This window comes from Protobothrops mucrosquamatus, unplaced genomic scaffold, assembly GCF_001527695.2.
Source record: "Protobothrops mucrosquamatus isolate PMUCROS unplaced genomic scaffold, P.Mucros_1.0 scaffold212, whole genome shotgun sequence".
NCBI classification, from domain to species: domain Eukaryota; kingdom Metazoa; phylum Chordata; class Lepidosauria; order Squamata; family Viperidae; genus Protobothrops; species Protobothrops mucrosquamatus.
The window spans coordinates 331,974-358,486 of record NW_015386566.1 but is presented as its reverse complement, the minus strand read 5'-3'; the positions used below and the strand labels follow the sequence as shown (position 1 = coordinate 358,486).

The window sequence follows — 26,513 nt, the reverse complement described above, 5'->3', positions numbered from 1 at the left end:
AGAAGAAAACAGGAGCAACGGAACATAAGAAATAACATACTACTGTATATTCCGGCGTATAAGACGACTGGGCGTATAAGACGACCCCCAACTTTTCCAGTTAAAAATATAGAGTTTGGGCTATACTCGCCGTATAAGACTACCCCTCTTCCAACGCACACCAAATAAAAATTAAAAAACATCAGATTTGATTCAATATAGTAATTTTAATTCAAATGCTTATGACATGCAGGTACTTAGCAGGACAACTGTCACTTATAAATATAAGGCTGATTGTCATCAAACATGTAAACATAAAACAGTGCAAGTGGATTAAACTTTTCCTAATTCACTCTAAAGCTGAAAGGAAGGATAAGACAATAAACCCATGGGAGCTGCCATGCTGTTTTTTTTCTAAGCTGTCAACCAAACTGGAACTGATGATAGGAGGAAGATAACAAACAAGTGCTGGGCAAGTCCCTGGCGAGTCAGCAACGCCCATCATAACTGCAAGCTATTTTTACAGGTTTTGCTGGCGTGACACTTTCCCTTTAAAAGCCTTCAAAATCATCCTGTTCGTCATCTGATATCATAAAAATATCAATGACATCTTGTGATACATTTGTAAGGCAGTCATCGTATGGATCGAATTCCGTATCAGATGGTGTGGTCTCAGCTTTGGCTTCTTCTTCATCTTGCCACAAGTAGTCGTCTTCCATACCATCTAATGAATTTGATATGCCACACTTCTTGAAAGACTTGATTACTGTTTCTGCATCAATATCATTCCAGGCTTTTATGACAAATTGCACAAAACATCCAAATGTGGAGCACGCATGTTTCCTCCTTTTGTGAATGACTTTTCGCCGCTAACCATCCATTCATTCCACTGTTCTCGAATGCGATCTTTAAATGATTTGTTTAGGCACACATCCAGTGGCTGTACCAACGATGTCAATCCTGCAGGAATAACTGCCGCATCTGTGTTTATTCTTGCAAGCCTTTGCTTGGTGCTGGGAGTTAAATGAGCCCTGAACATATCCCACACCAGTAGACTACGTTTTTGAATAAGTCCACCTGGTCACCTGCTCCATACATTATCAAGCCATAGCTTTACCCCTTCTTCATCCATCCAGCCTTTTTCATTCACATGTACAAAACAACCAACAGGGAACTTGAGTTTCGGCATTGTTTTTCTTTTAAAAATAATCATTGGTCTCAGTTTGGCACCATCAGCTGTGCATGCTAGTACCACTGTAAAACTGGACTTCTCATGTCCTGTTGTTTTAATTAAAATTGTTNGACGGCTGCGTTTCCAGCCGTCCCAGGTGAATGGGCCTCGCAGGGCGCGACACGTATTTTCCGGCGTATAAGACGACTGGGCGTATAAGACAACCCCCGACTTTTTAGAAGTTTTTCAGGGTTTAGAAAGTCGTCTTATACGCTGGAAAATATGGTACTTGGAATATATATCCCTCCTAGATTAATATGTATTTATTTCCTCAAATTTCTTATTCTTTTTAATCATAGTTAAGAATATATTTAATCTTTAGACATTCCATTTAATAGATCTAGTCATCTAATCCCTTAACTCTGATTCAAAGCATTTTTTAAGTATCTAAAACATTTCATCCCTCTTAGAGTGGTATATTCCAAAATTTTTCTATTTCTTTAACCATATTCTTTTTTAAGTATTCTCTCTGATATATCCCATCATCTATTTTCTTAGTTTCCATCTTAATCTTTTTTCTTTGCCCAGAATCTTTCTTAATCAATGTACTTTGCTGAATCAAAAGGTTTTCCCATATGATCATAGGTGTTGCTGTAGATGTAGAGAGTAAATCAATGTCTCTGTTTTCTCTCCACTTCTTCTGTCACTTTTTGTATCTTCATCCAATCCTTTCTCTTATCTTCAAATTTACTTTGTGGTGTTGAAATGTAAGTTGTCTTTTCTTCCACTTGGATTAAATCATACTCTTTTATTTTATGGAAGTCCATCTTTAAGTCTTTATCCTCGGATTTATATTCAGTCATCAATGCTGTATTCTCCTGAGGGTTTTTTTGGAGTAAAATTAAATTGGAGATAAGTTGATTTATACTTTTAAAGTTGTTTTGTATTTCTTTGTGGTTTGAGATCATTGTCCTTTGAATTGATTGCAGCTTATCATATATTTCCTCTTGTAAAGTATACATTGTTTCTGTAAGTCTCACTTTATCTAAACAGCTGTGTTTATTAAGACTTTGAAAACCACAGGCAGAGATTTTATAATCCTCATCTACCAGTAGGTGTCAGCATTGGATCATTTTTCAATTCTTTCGAGTCTTTTTCCTCCTTAATGAGTTAGATTAGCCGCTTCCAATAGCCAAAAGAGTGGGGAGGAAACCCCTCCCTTTTTCACTCTCGGAGGTACTTTTGCTTCTTGGGAGTTTTCCTTTTCAGGAAAATAAGTAGGATAGAGAAAATCAGTTCTTACCCAGCTTCAAACGCACTGTTCACAATCAGCTTATAGTAGAGCTTTTGACTTCCGTTGCTTGCAGCTGGGGCTAGACAATGGAGTTAGCTAGCCTTTTTCCTGTTGGTTTCTGGGAGGCTTCTCCTGGACCAATCGGGGAGACCGCCGTCTCTCCTAGGTCCCTAGGAGTACCTTCCTTCATTGCCACCTCTCCGGGGTGGCTTCTGGCCCATTTAGGGTCCCCAAACAGGAAGAAACTCAGCTGAAGAGCTCGGGATCCTGAATCTCTCAGCTGATTTCACTGCTCACAGGAACCAGAAGTCACAAGGTAGCGACCTTCTTACCTTCTTTCAGAAACACAAAAGGATCCTGCAGATGCTGGATCATTGGCTATCACTGTTAGAGGGGTCTGTTTGTTTGAGATAAGATTTCTAGATCATGGGAATGTGCTATTGAGAAGGCCCTATAAATTAAAGGGCAAAAAAGAGGTAAATTAGAAAATATTCCTGAGGAAAAAAATATGACCCTAGAGAAAACAGGGATGGGCAACACCACAAGCACACTGTTGGAGTTGTCCTGTTGAAAATTTAGAGAAATGCACGAGAGCGGAACAAGAGTAGAACATTGCACAACTGCCCCCGTTCTGTGGAAATTTTTTCCCCTACAGTAATTAGTGTGAACACAGATCTCCTTTGAGTTTTTTGACTTAGAGAGGCTAAAGTATTTTGGACCAAATCAGCTGCCGCCTTGTTCTTGTTCAGTAAGACTAACTACTTCCCTTTCAATTCCTTTATTGTTGCAGGTATTATTCACATATAGATCATAAAATAATTAATGGAGATAAAAGGAATTATATTGCTTACTTTCTGATCAGTTGAAGATAATCTTGATAAATGGCATGAACAAAAATATCAGGATAAAACGGTTCTCTGTGCTTCTCTATCACTGCAATAATACCTCCTGGGAAGAGGATAGGACATCCACCATCAATTCCTAATGTATATTTAACATTTTAGTCTGGAACTAATTTTAACTACATTTCCTTTCTCCGAGAATCTCTGAGATCTAAAATTCTGTGAACTGGGAGGTATAAGAATGCAGTCAAACATGTATATCAGGAAGGTAATTCCCATTTATTCATTGGGCTTACTCTTAAGTAAGTTTACACAATGTATAAGTTAATCAGAATATTCATTCATTCATTCATATTTCTACACTGTCCATTTCATTTAGGTGACTCTGGGCAATTTACAATATTAATTACTATTAATGGATCTTCACCCTCTGCAGATTTAACTGACAGGTTTCAGCCATCTAGCACTTATTTCAGAAGGTTTTTTTCAGTTCCAGGGAAACATAATAAGTAAATTGAAGCTTATGAAAAGCAGTGAAAAGCAAAATCCAAGTTAGCTCTCACTGAAAGCCTGATGGGTAGCAGGACACAAAGGAGGTATTTGCATATTAGCTTCCCAGTATTCAGACAACAGTTGCAGAGGAAGAAACTAATTTCATTTCAATTATCATAGATATATTTCCTTTTAGCTTTATCAGCTGGTACAAAGTTTAGTTTTCACATTTACCCATGTCCTTGTTTTGAAGCTTCCAAAAAATGCAGTATTCATCCTGACACTGGGACTACCAAGGAAATACATGTACTTTATGTTTACATGATAATCTAAAACCAAAGCCAGGGAAAACATATTCATCAGTTGCAAAGTGTGAATTATGGCAAATGGCTTTCAGAGCAATCCACTATTCAAATTTTATTCTGGAACAAATCTAAAATTGCATGGGAATAAACAAATTATACAATACAAACAAAGCAGAGCTTTTGGTGTACCCAACTTGAAACTGTTTGATGCATTTAAACTAAAAATATCATTTAATTAGGAAATTAAGTAATGTTCCATGGATACTAATTGAATTAATATGGCATAAATTAATGTTTATTACTTCAAATCTATACTTGAACACTTAGAAGGTCAGAAAAAATAGAAACAATTTTAAAGTCATGAACTTTTTCTTTGGTCATCCTCTTTTTAAGCATAAGGATATATTTTAGTACAAAATACATGTGCAATGTATGTGTACATACACACAAAACAATGGTAATGGCTCCAGTAACCCTATTACTGCTGAATATATTTTATATAAGCCATAAGTTCCCTGAAACAAAGTTCAATAATTCTTTTGTAAACTATTTACCTAAATTAACCTTCTCCATTAAGTTCATTGACAAGATTGCCAAATGACCTTCATTTAGGATGAGAATTTCATAGATTTACAGCACAACAGATTCTTTTGAAAGTCCTATACAAGTTACTTGGAATATGAATTCAGAAATTCTCAGTGCGGTACTCTGTTGTTTAAAATGATTTTTAAATTTATTTCACTGAGTCTTGCTTCTGAAATTAATCAGCAGGTGGCACTCTACTCCACATATAAACCATAACATTTCTAGACAGGTTTGACAAGATTCTAAAGTTATAGATATCAATTTTGACAGCAAAATCCATTTAGACCTTTTGGATGATTTAAAAAAAAAAGAGTAGTGGAAGCTTCCAGCAGAAATAATAGGTCAATCATCAGTAACTGAATTTATTTTTTTGTAATATATTTTATTGATTTTTTTGAACATAATATCACTTAATAATTGATGAAGAGTGTGTTGTCTGGATTACATTTGTAAAACAATCATTAACAACTGATTTCGATAATCCATAATCACATAATTGTTTTAGTTGATTTCCTCTTTTCCCAAAATATCCTCTTTTGCAAACATTGAGTTAATACAATTCGTATTGTTTTTATAGATAACAATTAAATATATAATTTTTCCCAATAGTCCTAAAAATAATAATCACATCAATATAATATTTCTTTTCTATTCAATCATTCTGGTTGCCTTATCATAAATCCTGTTTCAGTCCTTATTTTAATTTGCTTCTCCCACCAAATTCTAGGGTATTCTTACTGGTTAAGATTTTCTCACAAATTAATTACATTTAAGAATTTAATTCTATTTTTCCATATGAAGCATCTCACACTTTTACATTTCTTAAGGAATCAATAAAACAATGGGAAAAAAGGAGAGCAAGAGTAAAGAAACTTAAAAATAACATACTACTTAAAATATATATCCCTCCTAAGCTAATATATATTTATTTCCTAAAATTCTTATTCTTTTTAACCATAATTAAAAATATGTTTAATCTTTAAACATTCCATTTAATACATCTAGTCATCTAGTCCTTTAACTCTTATTCAAAACATTTTTTATACATTATAATTTTCTTAAATTTAATCACATTTAACATTTCCTTTATCTAAGTCATTTAAACTTTTTAATATTACTCATATCAAGAAAAAGAACAAAAAAGGGGAAAAAACATACTATATTATTTAGGGAATTCATCCCTCTTAAAATGACATATATATTCCAAAATGTTTCTATTTCTTTAACCATATTCAAACAAATGTTTTTTTTTTAAGTATTCTCTCTGGTAAGTCCCATCATCTATTTTCTTGGTTTCCACTTTAGTCTTTTTCCTTTGCCCAGTATCTTTCTTAATCAATGTATTTTGCTGAATCAAAATGTTTTTCCATATGTTTGTAAATGTTGCTGTAGATCAGCGGTTCTCAACCTATGGGTCGCGACCCCATTTGGGATCGATCGACCATTTCACGGGGGTCGCCAAGCAAGGCTGTCCGCCATTTTTTTTCCCTTTTCCGGCGGGTGCCTTACCTCCCTTGGGCTGGGCCAGCTGGTGGTCGGCCTGCTTCGTCTCTGCCGCTTGCCAGCTACGCCTCGGCCGGCGCAGGGGGCGGAACCATGCATGCGTGGCGCTCCCGGGCAGGGAAAGTCCTCGACTTACGACCGGTTGGGTAGTCCTCGACTTATGACCGGTTTAGTCCTCGACTTACGACCGGTTGGGGGTCACGGCATTAAAAAGGTTGAGAACCACTGCTGTAGATATAAAAAGTAAATCAGGTGAAGTGTCTTTGTACGGGACTTCTGCCTTTCCACGTTTATTGAATTTTGTTTTCTTTTTCTTTCTCTCCGCTTCTCTTATCATTTTCTTTCTCTCCGATGTTCCTGACATCTCTACGAAGTCCATTTTATCCAATCTGTTTTCTTGACCTCAGATTTATTTTGTAGTCTTAAGGGATAAGTTGTTTCTTCCAATTCTTGTGAATTGTTTTCCACTAGGATTAAATGTTTCCTTGTTTTGTTAAGTTCCATCTTTAAGTCTCTATTTTCAATTCTATATCCATATATCTGTTTTATTTGCTCCTTCTCTGTTGTTGTTTTCTAGGAATTTTTTTGTTGTAGAATTAACTTAGAAATAGATTGATTTATATTTTCAAAGTTATTTTGGATTTCTTTGTGGTTTAAAGTCATTGTTGTTTGAATTAGTTGCAGTATACTCAGTGCTTTTTTTCTAAAAAAAAAAAAAAAGGTGCCAGAACTCACACGTCATACAACCCACCTTGCCTACCCTACAAGGTTCCATCCAAAAAAGGTGCCGGAACTCCGTTCTGGGCATTCTATGAGAAAAAAAGCCCTGGGTATACTATATATCTCCTCCTGTGAAGTATTTATGTTTTCTTGATATGTTCTTTCTACATGTCTCTGATCTATGATGGCCAAGAATTTGAGTTTTTCTCTTCCTTTCTTTTTTCTGCAAATAGCTTTAGAATCCCAATTAAGTGGATATTTGTAATCCAAATAGTTCAAAAAAGATTTTTTTTTCTGAAATTTATAATTCTGTGTCTACAGCCCAGATTATTGTCTTTTTTTGTCACAGCTGTTCTTTGTTGTTAAAACTTTGAAGGTCACAAACACAGATTAGCTTTTTCCAGGTTTTGTCATAGCTGTCATAGTCTTCATCCACCACTAGGTGTCAGCAACTATTTGTTTTTCAATTTCCAAAATAAACAATTATCTTTAAAATGAGAGTCTTAACCATTCAAACAATTTTAGATTTATCCAGATTTAAGTTTTAAATTTCAGGTTTTATATTTATTTCACTTCCATATATTTTGATCCTCCATAAAAAGATTAACTCGCCGCTTCCGTTAGTATAAGGGTGGGGCGGAAATCCTCCTCCTTCCCTTTCAGAGGTATTTTGCTTCCTGGAGATCTTTTCCAGGAAATTAAATATAGAATAGAAAAGAGAAGATTGAATTCCTCATCCAGTTTCAAGTACGCTGTTCACAGTTGTGCTGGTTAGTGCTTTTGGACTTCGGTTGCTAGTAGCTTGGGCTGGTCAATGCAATACGGCCAGCCTTTCTCCTGTAGGGTTAGAAAGCTTTCCCCAAGTTGAACGGAATGGCCACCACCGTTCCAGAATCACTGAAACACTCTTCTTTCTTCGTCGCCTCTCCGGGGCGACTTAGACCCATTTAGGGTCCTCAGGCAGGATGAAATTAGTCGCGGGGGTGCGGAGAATCCGCACACCCATGACCGGTCACTACCGCGCAAAACCGGAAGTCAGTAACTGAGTTTAAACATGCTTGTAATAAACACATCTCTAACATCTGACAAAAATTAAAAAATAAATAAAATGAAATTATTAATAAAAAAATATTTATAAAGAAAACAAAAACAAACAAAAAACTAAAAGGGCAGACTCAATGGACCACTGAGTCTTTTTCTGCCTTTGGCTTTCTGTATTTCCAACAGGTGAACATTATCCTATAATCTGTCATAATGAAATATGTTATCTATTTATTTTGTAAACCTACATGCCATCAATCTCACCTATGTGGCTTATAATCATAAAAACAAGATAAAACATTAAAATATGTGCATCCAACATTTTGGTTGGCTGGACCACATTAAGAGAAATTGTCTTGGACCACATATGAAATATATAATATAGTTAATGTACATAAATGACAAACTCCCTTTTTTATATGATCTTCTGGGGCCACACTGTAGTTGTCAAAGCCACATGCAGCCTGCGGGCCATAGGTTGGACACACCTGCCTTAAAACAAGAAATGTTGGTTTTATCCATTTTTCCTAAAACAAATAAATCAATGCAATACAAGAAAATTGGTATTAACAGCTAGTTTTTTTATGGCAAGGAGCAGAAATCTAAAATATATTGTTCAGATGTATGAAACATAAACTTAAGTGACTAATTGCTCTAATAGAAAAATCATTGCAATTAGGATCTCTGAAAAATCCTGCAATTTTAAGATCTGGTTGCCAATGATTTTGCTAAAGGATTACCTTTATCTCTATAGTTATTATTTTGGAAAGAAATATTGTCTAAGCATGCTTACAACTTTTTCAAGGTCACTTCTGCTTTCGTATCCATAATTTTTATTTTCCTTTTCAGTTGCCTTTGCTTTTGTCACTGGTTCATTTTTTAACATTTTTGTGTTTGTTTAATAAATCAAAATATATTTGAACTATGTACAAACTTAATTTCATTTTTTTCTTCTTACTTAAGGAAATGTTGCCCTATGGGGAAAATCCTAGCAATGTGATTGTTGTCAAATATTTTTTATTGCATTTCTATTTCTAGATTACACAGTTGTACAATACCTCAAAGAGATTATTTTAAAGGGCTGAGTATAAATATGAATTTAACTGAGACATTATTCGCTGTCGCTATTGCCCTTCCATGCATCCGATGAAATGGATGGTGAAATTCCCAAAATCTCCTTCTGTTTTGAAAAATGGAGGCACTTTGAAGCAAGTACCTCTGAGCTTCTGTGAAACACATCTTCTTTCCGGAAAAAACCAACAGCCAGAAAAGAGCACTTTGGGGAAAGGAATAAAAGGGGAACTCATCAGATTTGGAGATGACACTAAACTGGCAGGAATAGCCAACATCTCAGAAGACAGAAGGTTCAAGATCCAGATGGATCTTGACAGACTTGAACATTGGCCCTATCTAACAAAATGAAATTCAGTGTAGAGAAAAGTAAGGTTTTACACTTAGGCAAGAAAAACCAAATCTACAGGTGCTATCAGAGGGATCTTGGAATCCTAGTGGACAATCACTTAAATATGAGCAAGCAGTATATGGTACTATTTAAGGTAAAAAAAAAAAGGCACATGTACTTGTTTTAGGTTAAAAAAGGGGGAGGGAGGAAAGATAGCCAGGACTACCTTTTCCCCTCTCTGCCATCACTCGAACTGGCAGGGCTACCGCCTCTGTTAAGGAGGATGAAGAAGCGGCCACCACCCTGTACACAGGCGGAAGCGAGTCTGATGCAGAACGGAAGTCGCTTTCACTTAGGGCGGAAATAATGCCGGGGTTGGGCGGGGCCAAGAGAAGCGCCTGGGCGGTTGGCTGGAACCCAAAATGGCGGCTGGGATGTACCTGGAGCACTACCTGGATAGTAAGACCGGGCGTGGGATTCGACCGGGAGGGAGGCCGCGAAACGCCGACAGACGTCTCGATTTCGTGTCGCTGGGTGGGCGCATGAGGCCAAGGGGGACGCATCTTTGCATGTTCGGGCCATTCCTAGGTTCAGCACTGGAGAACCTGTTCGGGAGGGCGCTTCGGCTGATCATGGTTGCCTGGTGGGTGAAGCATGATCTGGAAACCCTGAGGAGAGACTTCCCGCCTCTCGTATCTACCCGCGGTCGTCGCGCCGTTTTAGTCGGGGGCGTTATTGCTGGGAAAGGGATGATGAGGGAAGAGGGTAGTAGGGACACGCTTGATATTGTCTCTATCCAGCTTAGATGCTGAAATGGAGCTTTCCAAGAGCAGCCGAAAGATTTGCAGGAAGTTATTCAATCTCTTTGTTCAGTTTGGCTCAACTTTAAGACTTTGTAGTGTAATCCGGTTCCAAGGGATGGAGTTACATACCTCCTTCATTTTAAAAGCAACACTCAGTCTATACGGATGTACCTGTGCAGAACAAATCTATGGTTCCTTTATTACTTTATTTGAATTTATTAGCTGCCCAACTCCAGTAGACTCCAAGCAGTGATAGTTGTTGTACCTTAAATACATGTACTTTGAAAGCTAAAATCTTTAAGGAAGAAGAAAGCACATTTTAAGAGATGCAGACAGTATGCTGGCCATTTGCAAAACAGTTCCTGCATCAGTGAATACTATAAGAGACTTTGCTGTAACATTTTTTTGTATTTTTGCTTCAGCAGACACTAATCCCTCTATGATGATTGGCAGAAAACCTAATTGAGGCAGTGTTTATATACATACAAGCAAATGCATACTAGTCACGTCTAGGATTGGCTGGAACTCTTTGTAGACGATTATGCTTAGTGAGAAATTTAGTGTTTCATGTCATTTAAGATGCAGATAACCATTCCTGTATTTTCTAATGCTATATTTGAATATAAAATTAAGTATTTGGCAATTTATTTGCTAACATATGAGTGTTCAATAGTATGGGTGTTGATGTGTAAAGAAAATAGCATATTGTTTCCCCCTTGGCTGATCATCTTTCCTGTCTCTGGGTTCCTCTTTAGGCATTGAGAATTTGCCTTTTGAACTGCAGAGAAACTTTCAGCTTATGCGAGATCTAGACCAACGAACAGAAGGTGAGTCGGGATTAGTGGAAGACAGCAATTTGAATTGTGTGTCACACTTTTTAAAAGAGCATGTTAATTTTAATGTCCATTTCTGTTACTCTGGAATTTATGGTAGTCTTCATCAGACTGCTTTCTGCTTCTTTTCTTCTAGATCTTAAATCAGAGATTGATAAACTGGCCACAGAATATATCAGCAATGCACGGACTCTATCTTCAGAAGAAAAAGTGGGTCTTCTCAAACAAATACAGGAGGCCTATGGAAAGTGCAAGGAATTTGGTGATGACAAAGTACAATTGGCTATGCAGACGTATGAAATGGTATGAGATACAGCAAGAAAACAGTGTTATAAAATGTAGTTATTTTTTTTCATAAATTCATGAAATTTCATTCATTCATTGGATTTCATTTATTATTCATTTTCAGTTATTAGTGTAACCAGCTTCTTCTTTCTTCTGTTAGTAGAATCTCCATCATGCTGATGAATTGACTCTCATCTCAAATAATATACTCCTATTATATCTGCAGGTAGATAAACACATCCGAAGGTTGGATACAGATCTTGCCCGGTTTGAAGCTGACCTGAAAGAGAAACAGATTGAATCAAGTGATTATGACAGCTCATCTAGCAAAGGCAAAAAGAGTGAGTTCTGCAGAGATGGGGGGGGGGAATATGGGGAGAGTTATGAGAAATTAAGTACCTATCACATTTGGATTTGAATATTTAGGAGAAAAATACTCTAAAAAATTAAGGAGAATATTAGAAATTTTGCCTGACTCCACCTGATAAAGTAAGCTGCAGCTTATGAAAGCTTGTTTTTGTTAATAAAATTTGTTACTCAGAAAAAGTACTACCAAATTCTTCTCTTTGGTACAAGAGGGAGAAAGGGAAAACATTGCAAGTTTTCAATTTCCTATAGTTTTTGCAATAAAGTGCAGTTTCATTTAGATTACAATCTATTTCTAACCTGGACCAGTCTCCAAGGGCTAACTTTCAGTGAGCTTCCATGGCTAAGGGTGGACTTGAACACGAGTCTCCTTGGTGTCAGTCTGGCATTTAGTAGCTATACCCTTAAGCAATACTGTTGGTTTAAATATGAACTTATTTTGAGAAAATATTTAGGTATCACTATGAAAATAAGATTGAAATAGGGTAATAGTCCTGATCTTGGAAGATAAATGATTCCTACTGGAATGGTAGCTGAAAGCTATGGCAGGAGACCTTTCTTCCAGCTTTGGCAGATGTGCTAATGACACTCTTTCCTGGATCAGGAGATGCAGAAGACAGTAAGTCATCTCTCAGTCAGACTACAGCAATTCACTTTATATGGGACTACCCTAGATGACTTTGAAGTTTTAGCTCATACATAATGTGGTCACCCGCTTGCTCACTGGTGTTAGTTGATTCAGCAGAATAAACCACATGTTGCTTTGGTTGCCATTTGGCTTCTGAGCCAATTTAAGGTGCTGGTGATTACCTACAAAATCCTATATGGCTTGGCCTCTCATTACTGTTGGGACTGTCTTTTCCAGGTAGAATCTGTCCACCCTACGCAGTCTAGCAGGGAGAGAATGCTTCAGGTGCCCACCCCGAAAGAGATCAGGGACTCAGAGAAGCACATTCTCAGGAGCAGCCCCTCCCTCTGGAACAGCATGCCCCTGGAGGTCAGATGTGCCCCTCCCCTTATGGCTTTTAGCAAAGTGGTTAAGATAGTTCTCTTTCAGAGGGCATTCAGGCTTGAAATTCTTTTTAAGGATAGCAATAGCTCTTATGAACAGTATATTATTGTTTTATTTATTAGTTGCTTTTATATTGAGATTTTATGCATGCTGTAATTTTATATATTGCAAGCTGTCTAGAGTTAACAAGAATAGGCAGTATACAAAAGTGGCTCAAATAGGCGGGGTTGAACCTGGCTACTACTTGGATGTGGACCACTGAAAGTTCCAGAAATGTTACTTAGACTGGATTGTTGGAAAACATCTTAGGAGAAGGCAGTAACAGACCACATCCTTAATGCTGTCAAGAAAACTGCATGAATGCAGTTACAAGGAGTTAACCTTTACTTATAAGAGTTGTTAGCTTATTACAGAAATGAGGCAAAGGCAATAAATTTGACTTTGAAAGCCACTTGAAATTAATAGGCATAAGAGAAAAATGCATTGAAATGTATAGCTATTTGATTTCTTAAATTCTAAGTTGCATCTGTTGTTTAGTTCTTTGTATTAGACAAAATATTTTGTTGGAAACACATTATTTTGAATTATTTGGGGTTTACCCAGTAATGAATTAATTTTGGAATGCAGTTTTAGAGACTAGATTAGCATAATAAACAAGCCCCTTTTTCTGTGTATTGTATACCAAAAGTTGTATTTGTGTATAATTGAAGTGGAAAGCCATAAAATAATTTATGGAAATATGCAGACAAAGAATATGGACAGTAAGTAGCTCTATTTTTATTAGATTGATATTCTGCCACTTATTTATTTTTCACATTTCTCAACTGCCCATCTTCCTCATGGTCTCCTGGTTTCTAGGCTAGCTCCTTAACTACTATGCCAGACTGGCTGTAAGGGAAAAGACTAATCACTTGGGCAGTTAAAAGAGTCAAGAAAACATGAATATATTTCACTAGACTTTTAATTTATGAAATCAATAAAACGAGCAAAGTGAGGTCTCCAAAATAGCATAGTATTTTTTCTGTAACAAATAAATACTGTAGAAGATGAATTGCTCATTTCAAAACTATACTGTTTATATTAGTTGCCTAAGTTTTGTACTACAATTTCTATTTTTCCTAATACCTCCATCCTGCAAGCGTATTTTAACTGAGAAAGATGCTGTGTTGGAAATACATGCCTTACATTGTTTTTGAAGGTCTTGGGCAGCAGTTGGGTATATGTAGTTAATAACAATAGATCAGGGCTAGTTTACAAATTAAAATTTCAACATCTTGATGGAATATACCTATTAAAATTTATTTTTAATATAAATGTAAATTTCTTATTAGAAGGTTGGTAAGCAATTTTAAGATTCAGAGCTTAAGGGAGTGGAATGTGGGAGAACAAGGTATTTATTAGATCTTCTCACAGACAAATTAGAAAATATTACAAAATACTAGAGTTTGTAACAAATGAGCAGTAAAACATGCTTTATGAATAAAAAAAATCAACATGACTTTACAAAGAGAAATAAAGAATAATATAAGAATGTCAAAAATAGAGAGTAGTTGACATTACGGACTTTGAAAAGAAAATTTTTTGACACAATCATCGTCCAAACTCTTGAATGAATCTAATCATCATGGAACTGGATCAGAGGTAGAACATAAGCAAAGGTGGAATACTGGAAGTTGTGTATGGTACAATTAATTGGTTGATTAGCTGCAACTTTTCGGTCTATACAAAGGTATTTTACTTGTGCTTTTCTTTTTATATTATCCATACAGAAGGCCGTGCCCAAAAAGAAAAGAAAGCTGCCCGTGCTCGCTCCAAGGGAAAAAACTCTGATGAAGAAGCACCAAAAACAGCCCAGAAGAAGCTGAAATTAGTCCGCACGTGAGTGGGTGGGAAGAAGCAGCAGACTTAGGCCACTAGTTTGTGTACTAGTAGGTGTTGCTTGATCTTCCCTAGATCAGTCTACTCCATTTCCAGCACAATTGTTCTGCTCGTGCTTTCCCTAAATTTGAGAAGATAAAGTTCCTGCGAGGCAAGTTGTAAAAGGTGTCCCAAAGGTGCTTTTTCCAAAAGGCTACTGGACTTTCTTGGGGTTTTTTTTTGAAGACGTTTCACTTCTCATACTAGAAACGTCTTCAGTTCTGATTGGCGGGGAATGGAAGGATTTATATTCTTTGCAGTCATCTGGTCGTTAGCACTCTCAGGTGCTAAATCTGAGACCAATCATTTATTATAATAAGTGGTTTATTTCATATAGATTGGAGGGAATTCTCTTTGGGACATTAAAAAAAACTTTTGCTAACTCAACTTTTTCCGTTTAAAGCAGCACAGAATATGGGATGCCTTCAGTGACCTTTGGAAATGTCCACCCTTCTGATGTGTTGGATATGCCTGTGGATCCCAATGAGCCCACCTATTGCCTCTGCCACCAGGTCTCCTATGGGGAGATGATTGGTTGTGACAACCCTGATGTAAGAGAGAGTCATGCTAATAGAGGGTGGAAAATGAGGGGAGCTAAACGGATAAGACATAAATAGCCTTATTACTTATTTATAAAATCAACTTTTTATTAGGATCTTAACAAGTTGGCAGGGTGACACCTTTGCATACTTAAATTAATAAATTCTTAACTTCTTAAATTAGTCTTGTACTTGTTTTCCAGATGTATTTGTTTTTAAAAGTTAAGAGCTAGGGAAACCCTTGGATTAGGAGTATTATTATGCGCTATTGCTGTGTTTAGGAAGAGGGTCTGTTTCCTTGCCAAGCCTGAGCTTTTTGCACCTCCAAAATGTTACTTTTCTGCTGTTCTGTCTTGGACAAATGCACTATTTTAAGAAATACTTCCACTTGAATTCATTCTATCTGAAGCCATTAAAAGTATCCCTGGAATGTATTTCACTACATCCAAATATCTGTATATATTTCAGTAGCTGTTCTATCAGTACTTCAGCTCCTGACTCCTCTCATAAAAGAAGCTATAGATGGAGGCAGCACCTAGGGAAACAGTTATGCATACGTGAGCCAATAGTTTATAAACCTTTCTTTTAGATTAGGGATAGAGGATGCTGGGCATGCCTTTGATGGTTGAGGGAGAGAACTATTGCATGGGCAATATTGCAAAGGAGGCAGGACTATATCATAAATGCAATGGAGAGCATACTGTTTTCTGTTTTATGGATTGCAGAAGATAACTAACTCCTTGAGTATTTTTAATTATTTTGGTCTTTGATTGTAAAGAACACTTGACTTACTGATTGACTGACCAGATTACGGAAGGCATTCAGATTTTTTAGAAAAGTATTAAGCATATTTTAGGACTTAGTCTAATTTTACATTTGTGCAAGTCTAATTTTACATTTGTGCAATCTAAACTACAGAAACTATGCTGTCAGTTTTTGGCACTTATGGTCAGTGGTGCTCAGAAAAATGCTTCAAGGACCAGATGCTATCCTGGGCACTCAGTCATTCATCCATGCCCTAAATTTTCCTACCAAACTGCAATAGTCTGAAGCATTTGTTGAGTCTGCCCCATGTCTTCACATAGAGAGCTAGTTTGTTCTAGTGGTTAAGGACCAGGCCGGCAAGTGGGAGATCTTGAGTTCAAGTCTGGCCTTAGCCATGAAAGCCAAATGGATAACTTTGGGCCAGTCACTCTCTCTCAGCCCAATTCACCTCACAGGGTGATTGTTGTGGGGAAAATAGGAGGAAGAAGGCGAGTTGGATATGTCTGCTACCTTGAGTTATTTGTAAAAATAATAAAGGCAGGATACAAATTAAATAGCTAAAATATTTTTTTTTACCACTGGCTAAATAGCTGTGGGCCACTTTATTCCATCCTCTTATAATAGTGTATCAAAAATGTACATAGGTAGTCAGGAAAGAGGTTTTGCATTAGAATCATGTTCTGTTTTCATTGGAAATGGAATTAGATCATGGCCAGTTGCCAGAAGAATACTGATTCATCTCTGTGTGATTTGTATCCTTTACTAGTGCTCCATTGAATGGTTCCATTTTGCTTGTGTGGGCTTGACAACAAAGCCAAGAGGGAAATGGTAAGTATCCGTTCTCTCTAATCCCTGGTCTTCTTTGTAGGTCTTCTGAAATGTTGAGATATCACATGTTGGTCCCTGGTAGAGGAGGATGTTCTCAAAGAATCAGTTGGGTAGTCAACCAGGAGAATTACCCCTATTCGTTCATATGTTTATTCCTACATCAAAGTCTGTTAGCTACTTATAGGAGCTTAATAGTGTTGTGTCATTTAATAATGATTATGTATGTTTGCTTTTCCATTCCCATGGATATGGAAATAAACCAGGAAGCCAGTAACATTGCATTAAAAACTACTGGCTTTTAAACATAATTAAAATATTAATTATGATCTCTCCATTTGGCGATGCATTATTATTGTCAGGGCTTTAGAACTCATACAGGGTTAATCCCCAGATTTCTCCTACTAGCCCCATTAGTGATTTTTCAGATTCCTAAGGATCTTGCCCTATAAAAGAATGAAAAATTGTTTGGGCACCTTCCAGCAAGACAAAGATCTCTTGGAAAAGCTCAGATCATGGGAGAAATTCAATTTGACGTATCAAGGGCACAATTTCAGCATCCAGTTTCATTTGTAAATGAAATGAATCTTCTCCATGGAGCATTTGGAACCCAATCCTGCAAGACCACATGTTGAAAAAATATCAACTGTATTATTCAGAATTTGAATTCTATATGGTTTATGGTATGACCATTATACATACACTGGTTACAAAATATTTGAGAACGGTACTGTGAAAATAATACTTTAAAATATTAGATTATTATTTTTTTGCTTGCAGAATTATCAGCTGCTTAAATCAATTCTGTGTATCCTTTTTTTTTCTTTGATAGTGTTGATCCCCGAATTATTGCTTTGCCTTTTCTCCTTGATACAGGTTCTGTCCTCGCTGTTCCCAGGAGAGGAAGAAAAAATAAATTTTATCATCTTCCAAGGTCCAGATACTGTTTCCGAAACACCCAGCTCTGCAGTTGGGGTTCAGCACTCTTCTCCCAGTCCCTGGGGCTTCGTTAGGTAGGGGTCCCCACTCTGGGTGAGCAGAGCTACTTGTGAATGGTTTGTATCCATTTGATGGTTCCTGTGTGTACTGAAACACTCGCTGCTTGTCCTTGAGAAGGAGATGAAGTCAGTCGTTGGCTTACAGCCCTTTTCCCTGCCTAGGTTTTAAAACCTGCATCAGCTTAAAGGAACAACGATTTCTTGGTAGGGGAATATCTGATTGAAGAAACTGCAGTTTTCCTTCCAGACTTCCTAATTGATGTTCCAGAGGAGGGGCCACCAAGTCAACCCTTCATGCAGTATGTATTTTAAGAAGACAGGCTTCTTATTCTCCCTTCCTTCTCCACTACTACAGCATTCCATTTTTCAAACGGAGGGAGCCATACAGAGGCAACTGAAAAGTGACCCATTTTTCTTTATAGGAAACTATTAAAAAGTGGGGGGGGGAAATTCCCTGTCCAAAATATTTCATGGATTTTGTAATGGAAGCCAACCAGGCTCCAGTCTTTTCTTGGTGGTGCTTGTTTTAGGGGGAAACCCCATATTGTAAAATATGTATTAAATAAAACCAATTCAACACATGTCATGAGTGATTTTCACTTTTGAGTGGAGGGTGGTGTGATTGGTTTAATTATTAGCTGATAATTTTCTGCTTCAAAATGTCAGTTTGCATTTAAGCACTTCAGGATATTAAATTGTTTCTCCCAACATGGAAAGGGTGCTAGAATAAAAGCAGGAGCAATTAGTGAAAGGGAAAAAGTAAGTAGTAAGTTGGATGAATAAGAAGGGTATTTATTTAATAAGATTGAGCTAAATGGTTTTTATACTTGAAAGAACTGCCTGCATGAATTATACATTTTGTCTCCATCCGTACAATGAGTCAGATATCTACCTTTCATCATTTATTTTAAGAAACTCAATATTGTTGGTGTACAACTTTTACTAAAAAATACAATAAAACAGTAAGTAAAACAGCGGAAGTTAAATTAGAAAAAGTTCCTAGAGGCATTGTGGGAGAATATTTTTGTGTGGGTATCTAAAAGAGAAGCTGGGCACTAGATGAATCTAAAATGAAAGAACCCTGGTCCTAGCCTGCTACAAATGCTGACTGTACCCGATTATATGGTTTTATATAATACTTTCCTTGCATATTAATAGATCCAGCACTGCTTTGCAGTCACAGTATTTGAGTTCAGCAACCCTATAAATCCATTAAATCAATACATAAATTCTCTGCTTATCACTCTGTGCTGGACTGATGGCTGTTTAATTGTGGGGTCTATCACTGTATAAGGGTCTGTTTCCTACCTAAATGCATACCTTTTGAGGTGGGGAAATGCCTTTAAAACAGTCTTGATTCCTGACAACTGCCTGGGACAGGTTCCTGCAGTTTTCTTGGCAAAATTTTGGAAGCGGCTTCTCCTTACTTTTGAGAGAATGATAGGCATAAGGTCACTTCGACTAGAACTTGCAGTCTCCCATTTCTAGCCAGGTGCCTTCCAAAGGTAAACATAGAAGATCTAATAAAAGACAAGTCTTGCAGAACTGAACTATCTTGTAGCAAAGTATGAAACTCACCAGGATTCTGTCTATTGTCTTAAACATTGTGACTGTTTTCTACATTCCTTGGGAGCTTTATGCCTTCAATTTTCTCATTCTGCTGATTTGAGAACACTTAATACCTAATAAATCAATATTGCATTGCATCCTTCGCATTAACATGAGGCAAAATAGACAAGTTTCTCTCAAATGAATCAAGAGTGTATCTTGTGGAATTCCCATTCATTTCACAATAAAGTTTTCAATAGGCTGTATCTACTATCTACCTGCCTACTCTATTCTGATTTTTAACAGCAACCAAAAACCAAGAACACAGAAAACTCTTGCTTTACATTATAGTGACTGCTGTTCACTCCCTATATTCATAAGGGTCCATTTCCTACCAGCATTTTTAACCTGTCTAGAAGATTCTTGTTTCTCCTGCAATAGCTTCAACTGTGAGGTCATTGTGTTCTCATTCTAAAAGTGTCTGGTCTTGTTGGCCTTTGAAAAGGGGTGTATTGGTGAGAAGTGGAGACGTTTAACATGAAAGAAGCAAAATGCCAGTCCTGAGGTTCAGGACCTCATCATGGGCCTTTCTGGTGGGTGAGTGGCTGACTTAATGATGAAAAACTGTCCAAACTACTGCTTTTTTATCAAACTTGGCTTAATCCATGGCTGCCACTGTACCTGCTGGTCTTCTCTATATTTTATCCCGTGGTCTCTATCCAACAGTTCTTGCCAATTTGGAATCAAACAAAAGTCCTGGAGACCCTTGGGAGGTTCCTTTAGAAATCTCCAATATGGGGTACTGATCCATTTCTTATATATTGGACCATCACAAAGCCTAGAAATTTGAAGTCCTTAATGCAGCAAAGATGCTCCAAAAGCTCGGAAGCTGAACTTTCACATTTTGGTTAAAAACAAAATCAGCTTTGACAATGTTGGGTTTTTTTCTGTTTTGAAATGACAGTTTTTTCAGTCAGGACACTATGGAGAATGGCTTTGTCTGCTTACCTGGATTAAAGATTGCCATCTGATAAAGCTGGGAAGAATGCAGGGTGGGCAGATAAAATCCGAACTGGCAATGCTTCCTTTTATCTCTTAAAGGCTTGTATGCACATATTAGGAAAAGATTCCCCCCTTTGCTTTTGCACATTTAACTGAATTTATGCCTATTCTATTTCGGTGAATCAAATCAGAATGCATGCTCATTAAACAAACTGAAGAAACTCTTCTAAATGACTTCAAAATATCCAAACATTTTACATCTATATTTGAACAATAGACCACCTTCTTATATTTAAATCTAGAAAAGCCTTGAAAAGAAGAAAGGAATATATCTTAGGAAAGCTGATAGCTCTTTATTTCAAGGAAATCTTAAACTGATGCTATTCAATTTGCATAAAGAAATACCAGATTTAGTTTGTTTTGGATATTCAAGTACTGTAGCTTGTGAATTCACAATGATACTCTGCATGTTTATTCAGAATACACCCCATTTTCTTCAGGAAAAATGGCATAGAAGAGGACTTATATGGTCCCACTCTTAAACTTTTCTACTCTACAAGGCCTTTTAGAATTGAGAAAGATCATTTCTAAAGGAAATTTCAGGCTCCTAGGAAGTTTTGCTTCTCACCAGAATTCCAATTCATCAGAGCCTGATGCATATATAAACCCAAAACTAAACGTTTCTTAGACTGGTAATTTGCCTTTGAGTGTCAGAATTTATCTAAATTCAAAGTCATAAATCCATTTCAACCTCCAAACTTTCATTTCAGCAGTATAGTTTGGAGGGAGAAGGAGGATTATTTTTCTTACTAGAAATCTAATCTTGTTAATACTATTAAAAATTTATCAATAGACCAGTTTATTTTCTGCTCATCAGTTTTGCTAAAATAATTGGAAGTCGCCAATATTTTTAAAAGAATTTATTGATATTAGTAAATTTGATGTAGCATTGCTCTATCCTGTTTGTCTGATTAATATATTTCCTTTTTTGGCTGTTTTTCCTTCAGGATTCCCAATCTTTTTGACTCCAGCAATCCCAAGTTCCTTGTCCTCAAAGCCAGGCAGCCCACTCACGGACAATGAATATAAGGTCTTTTTCTCTTCCTTGAGTCCCACATGGAAGGCAAACCTGGTGTGTCAGATCCGCCGTAACAAAGGTTGCCATGATCCTAAAATAATAGAATTGGATCAATTTGAGAATCATGGCCAGATCCCAGAGGGTACGTGGTGCACACTTCAGATTTCTTCCAGCAGTCTTTTGGGGTGAGAGTTGCCGGTAGCACTTGGTTTCCCATACTTAGCTAGTTTTTCATAGTCTGTAGTTTAAAAATCTTTATATTTAACTGTGAAATATATGTGTGTATGCTATAATAATAATCTTCCACTTTTTAAAAACATGGATCCATCTTTACCCCTAGTTCTGCAGATGGAACACAAATTTCATTTGGTCAACATTCCTTCCTCTTTGCTCTTTTTGTTGCGACATATCCACACTGAAGACATACTGTGACTTTACAGACCGCCAATCTTTTTTTTTTAATGAAAATCTAAAGCTTTGAGATTATCTTTACCATTTTGACATCTATGCTGATATTCATAGTTTTACCATAATTGACTGGTCTATAACTTCATGTACATAAAGAATATAGTGAAGTGTCAACTAATTGAGCTTGAGCGGGAGACTGGACTAGAAAACCTCCAAGGTCTCTTCCAGATCTATTCTAGTCTATTCTAATTTCGTGTGCTCTATTGGCTTGCATTTTGTGGAGGCCTAGAGCTCTTAACCTGCCAAGACACTACCAGGTTGTGAATTAACAAACATTAAGAAGTCTTTCCATGAAACGAAAATAACTTAGCAGTATCTCTCCCCCATTTCCCCGTTAACCATACATTTGTTTGCATGTATGTGTCTATAGACAAAACCCCTCCTTAAAGATAGAAGATGATAGTAAGGGAAGATAAATTGCTAAAAGAGTGCAAAGGCCTGGAGGCTTCCGGTTTTGCGCAATAGTATAGCAGCTGAGGGATCGTGGGGCTCTGCACTCTACAGCCAATTTTTTTCCTGTTAGGGGACCCTAAATGGGCCTAAAGTTGCCATGGAAAGGCGACAAAGAAGGAGGGGAGTCCCACTGACCGCAGAGAGATGGTCAATCCAGTCGTTCGGGGAAAGCCCTCCAGAAACCAGCAGAAGAAAGGCTAGCTTCACTCCAGAGTCTAGCCCAAGCTACAAGCAGCCGAAGCCAAAAAGCACTAATTTAAGCTTGATCGTAAACAATGTGTTTGGAACTGGGTAAGAATATTGATTCTCTCTCTTCTACTTGTTGATTTCCTGGGGAAAAAAAACCCAAGAAGCAAAAATCCTCTGAAAGTGAGAAGGAGGGGGATCCTTGCCCCACCCTCCTACAGAAGGAAGCAGTGAATTAAACTTTTATGGGAGACAGAAATATATTGAAATGAAATGAATATAAAACTTAAATCTGGATAAGTTTGAAATTGGTGGAATTTGTTAAGATATTCTTTTCAAAAGATTACTGATGAAAACAGAAGAAATTGCTTGTTTTGAAAACTGAAAAACGAACTGGTGCTGACATCTAGTGGTGGATGAAAATATACAACTGTAGTTGCTATAATACAGGAATTGGCAGAAAGCCAGAAAAAGATAAGTTTTTGTGACCTTCAATGTCTTAACTAAACAGAGAATAGCTCTAACAAAGAAAAGAAAACATTTTGGGCTACCTACAAGGCGAGAACTATAAACCTTAGAAAAAAAATTGACCTTCCTGGATTATAAATACTTATTAAACTGTGACTCTAAAGCTGTTTGCAGAGAAAGGAAAACTTTGATTTTGGCTATCATGGAACATGAGAGATCTGCAGAAAGAACATATCAAGAAAAAACAAATATTTTCCAGGAGGAAATGTATGCTATGCTGCAACTAATTCAAACGACAATGATATCAAACCATGAGGAAATTAAAAACAAATTTTAAAATATAAATGAACACATCTTCAATTTAACCTTACAACAAAAAACTCTCAGAAAATAAAAATAGAGAGCAATCAGATAAAGCAGACAACTTAACATAAACCAGAGGAAAGAGTTTTAAACATGGAACCCAACAATGGAAGGAATTATGATTGAACTTAGGCGGAGCAAAACTTGCAGGAAATATCGGACATGGAAAAGATAACCTACACTTCAAGATTGCAAAATAAGTCTGAGGACAAGAAAAAAGATTCGACAAAATGGATTATAGAGCTGTCAGGAGAACTATGAGAACTTGAGAGACAAAAAATGATAAGAGAAATTAAGAAAGAGAAAGAAAGAAAGAAAGAAAGAAAGAAAGAAAGAAAGAAAGAAAGAATATTTTCAATGAATATGAAGGGGCGAAGCCCTCCCACAAAAACATCTTACTGGATTTGTCTTTTGTACTTACAACAACATCTACAAGACTATGGGAAGACTTTTTGGTCCAGCAGAGCATACAGATTAGGAAAGAGGTTTGGCAAAAAAAAAAAAAAAAAAGGGCTAAAGTTAAAATTAAGAAATTAGATGATGGGATTTATCAGATGGAATATCTAAAGATTAAACACTTGTTTGAATATAGTTAAAAAATAGAAAAATTCTGGATATAATTGTATTTTAGTTTAAGAGGGATGTGCCCCTCAAATAACATAGTATTTTTTATGATATGAGAAATATAAAAATGTTGGGATGGTTTATATGAGGAAAATGTTTTAGATACTTAAGTGTAATTGATCTTGAGAAAATTTCAGTTGATAAAAATGTTCTGAATAGATTTAAAAGATTAGATGATTGGATTTATTAGATGGAATATTTAAAGGTTAAATATTTGTTTGAATATGGTTAAAAAGAAGAGACAAATTTTGGATATAAATGTATCTTAGCTTAAGAGGGACATATTTCTCAATTAGTATACTATTTCCTTCCTTTTTTCCTTCTCTTTTTTGTTTGTTGTTTTTTTTAAGATATGAGAAATGTAAAATTGTTGAGATGGCTTGTATGAAGAAAAAGACATAAATACTTAAGTGTAATTAACTTTGAGAAAATCTTAACTGGTAAGAATGTTTTGAACATTGCAGGGAAAACAAATCTAAATAAGAACTTTGAAAACAGGATCTATGATGAGGTAATTAAGATGATCAATTAGAAAAGAAGCTTTATATTGACGTGGTTGTTAAATACTAGAAAAATGTTTATATTCAATTGTTATCTATTAAAATACTAAGAAATGTACTAATTCAAGGTTGGTCAAAGAGAATATTATTGGAAGAAGAGAAAATCAAAGAAAGCTACTATGTGGATTATGGAATTATAGAAATTAATTGTTATTGTTTTTAGATATAAACCCAGAAAACATGCTGTTTACCAAATAGTAAGGTGACTATGTTAAAAATCAATAAAATATATTAAAAGAAAAATAAAAGAGTACAAAGGCCCCAGATGTGATAGCTGTGTTAAACGATGGCAGTAAATCTAAGTTCAAAAGCCTGAATCACTATGACCGTAGCAGCGGGAGTACTAAACTTCATTCAATAGCTTTCCTAAATGGAGTGGTAACAGTCAAATATCAGCTACAAAAAGACAGTTATAAATGCCAGAGCAAGATAGCCTTGTGAACGCTAATCTCTATGGAATTGGGGAAGAAAGACTGAAGATTGATTGCTGGTACTGTATCTGCCGTAGTTTCAAATAGAAATAAAATGCTAAAGCTGAGCAATGATGCTGGGAAACAGGATACCCACTAAGAAGAAACGGAACTGCTGAACAGTCAGTCCTTTATACGTCGACTAAAAGAAAGTACGGATCTCCCCGACTCCTTTATAGTGTAATCTTTAATTTACTAAAAATGAAGAGTCTAGTCGGTCATCTACCCCGTAAGCCGGTCACCTAATATATATTAACCTAAATGTAAGTAAAGAAAATATATCTCTCGTAAATCCTTAACGTCAAGACATCCCTTCTTATTTCGTTTAAATGCAAAGGAAAGTTAACCTCTGTACTAAACTCATTCCCAGTAGTTTGGCAGGAGGACCATTGTGACCAACTGCATAGAACTGTTTTCTCAAATGTCAAATAAATAGACTTTTTAATCTTCTATTTATATTCTTCCATGGATACTACTTTCTTTAGATCAAAAAACGACCCAACTGAGTCCCTATCACTAGCTGAGATCCAATGGCCCTAAGGAGAGGTGAAAGTGCTGTAAAAGAGCTGAAGATGTTTATGGGGGGAGGCTGGTGGGGGTTTCTTGGAAATTGGTCTGTGTGTGTATTTGTACTAGCAACAGCAACAGCACTACCAGAAGTGTAACTATTTTCTTGATGTCACATTCAGAGCCAAAATATTGCCATATAGGACAAAGAAGGGTCTATGGCAGTGATGGCAAACCTTTTAGAGACCGAGTGCCCAAAAACTGGCCCCGCCCCCACTCCATCTCCCTGCCCCACCCCTGTTCTGCCCCCCCATCCTCTGCCCTGCCTGCCCACAGGACCATTCACCGCCTCCAGGGCCCGCCGCAGATCGCCCAGGCAGCCCAGCAGCGCTATGGCGGCCAGGCCCTCTGCCCGCACCCTGCAGCATTAACTGCATGATGGGGTGTGAGGGCAGAGTCTTGTCTACACTGCCTGGCTGCCATGTCCTTGGCTGCGCTGCTCCTTGTGGGCCACGCTCGAGGGCGACTCTCCTCCAGGGGGGCTGCTGAAGAGGGGGTCGCGGGGGGCAGTAAGGCTGAGGCAACGGCACGTGTGCCCACAGAGAGGGCTCCGAGTGCCGCCTCTGGCACCCGTGCCATAGGTTCGCCACCACTAGTCTATGAAGCTGCTACCAAGAAGATGATCTGGGGAAGAGCTGTATAAAATTAGCTTGTGTTTATTCTTTTACTTAGGCACCCTAACTCATTTTTGAAATGTATCTGTTGATTTTTTTTATTTTTTATTTTGGAATTCAGATTGCTGTTTGCCTACAATACTGTAGTGCAGGTTGTCATTCTTGATACCTTGCATTTTGGAAGTAAAAAGTAATGCTGTGTTAAAATATTTTCTATTGTGAGATTTCTAATTGGTTTAAGGGACATTTTTGAAGTTTACTCTTTCAGAATATACTGGATGATTTAAACTTCCACTGCCCATTGATGTTAATGAACATAGCTGTTTTGTTAGCTTGGTATGATTTCATTCATTTCAAACTTGTCTTGTTGCTATCTTGGGAGAAAATTGTTCTCTTTCACCTTCTGCTTCCAGGTCCTGTTTGTGCTGAACTTCC

General features: G+C 36.9%; 2 protein-coding genes across 5 annotated transcripts in view; both read left to right on the top strand.

Moving 5' to 3' along the window:
* The first annotated feature begins 9,717 nt into the window (after nucleotides 1–9,717).
* ING4 (inhibitor of growth family member 4) lies at nucleotides 9,718–18,241 on the top strand. Of its 4 annotated transcripts, none has more exons than XM_015814007.1 (8): nucleotides 9,718–9,793; nucleotides 10,893–10,964; nucleotides 11,107–11,273; nucleotides 11,482–11,596; nucleotides 14,403–14,511; nucleotides 14,957–15,101; nucleotides 16,621–16,682; nucleotides 17,556–18,241. In XM_015814007.1, exons 1-8 carry the CDS (start codon nucleotides 9,757–9,759, stop codon nucleotides 17,593–17,595), a joined length of 747 nt encoding a protein of 248 aa, XP_015669493.1. In that variant the 5' UTR covers nucleotides 9,718–9,756; the 3' UTR covers nucleotides 17,596–18,241. The 4 variants fall into 4 exon arrangements, 3 of the variants coding, with proteins under 3 accessions (XP_015669493.1, XP_015669492.1, XP_015669494.1); XM_015814006.1 differs by having other exon boundaries at nucleotides 14,954–15,101; XM_015814008.1 differs by lacking the exon at nucleotides 9,718–9,793 and adding an exon at nucleotides 9,956–9,977 and having other exon boundaries at nucleotides 14,954–15,101.
* Nucleotides 18,242–19,805: 1,564 nt separating this feature from the next.
* The window catches only part of ACRBP (acrosin binding protein), a 19,092-nt gene continuing 12,384 nt past the window's right edge, over nucleotides 19,806–26,513 (top strand). Inside the window, exons 1-2 of the mRNA XM_029283751.1 lie at nucleotides 19,806–19,818; nucleotides 21,235–21,447. Coding sequence (XP_029139584.1) covers nucleotides 19,806–19,818; nucleotides 21,235–21,447 — 226 coding nt within the window. The remainder of the gene's footprint in view (nucleotides 19,819–21,234; nucleotides 21,448–26,513) is intronic.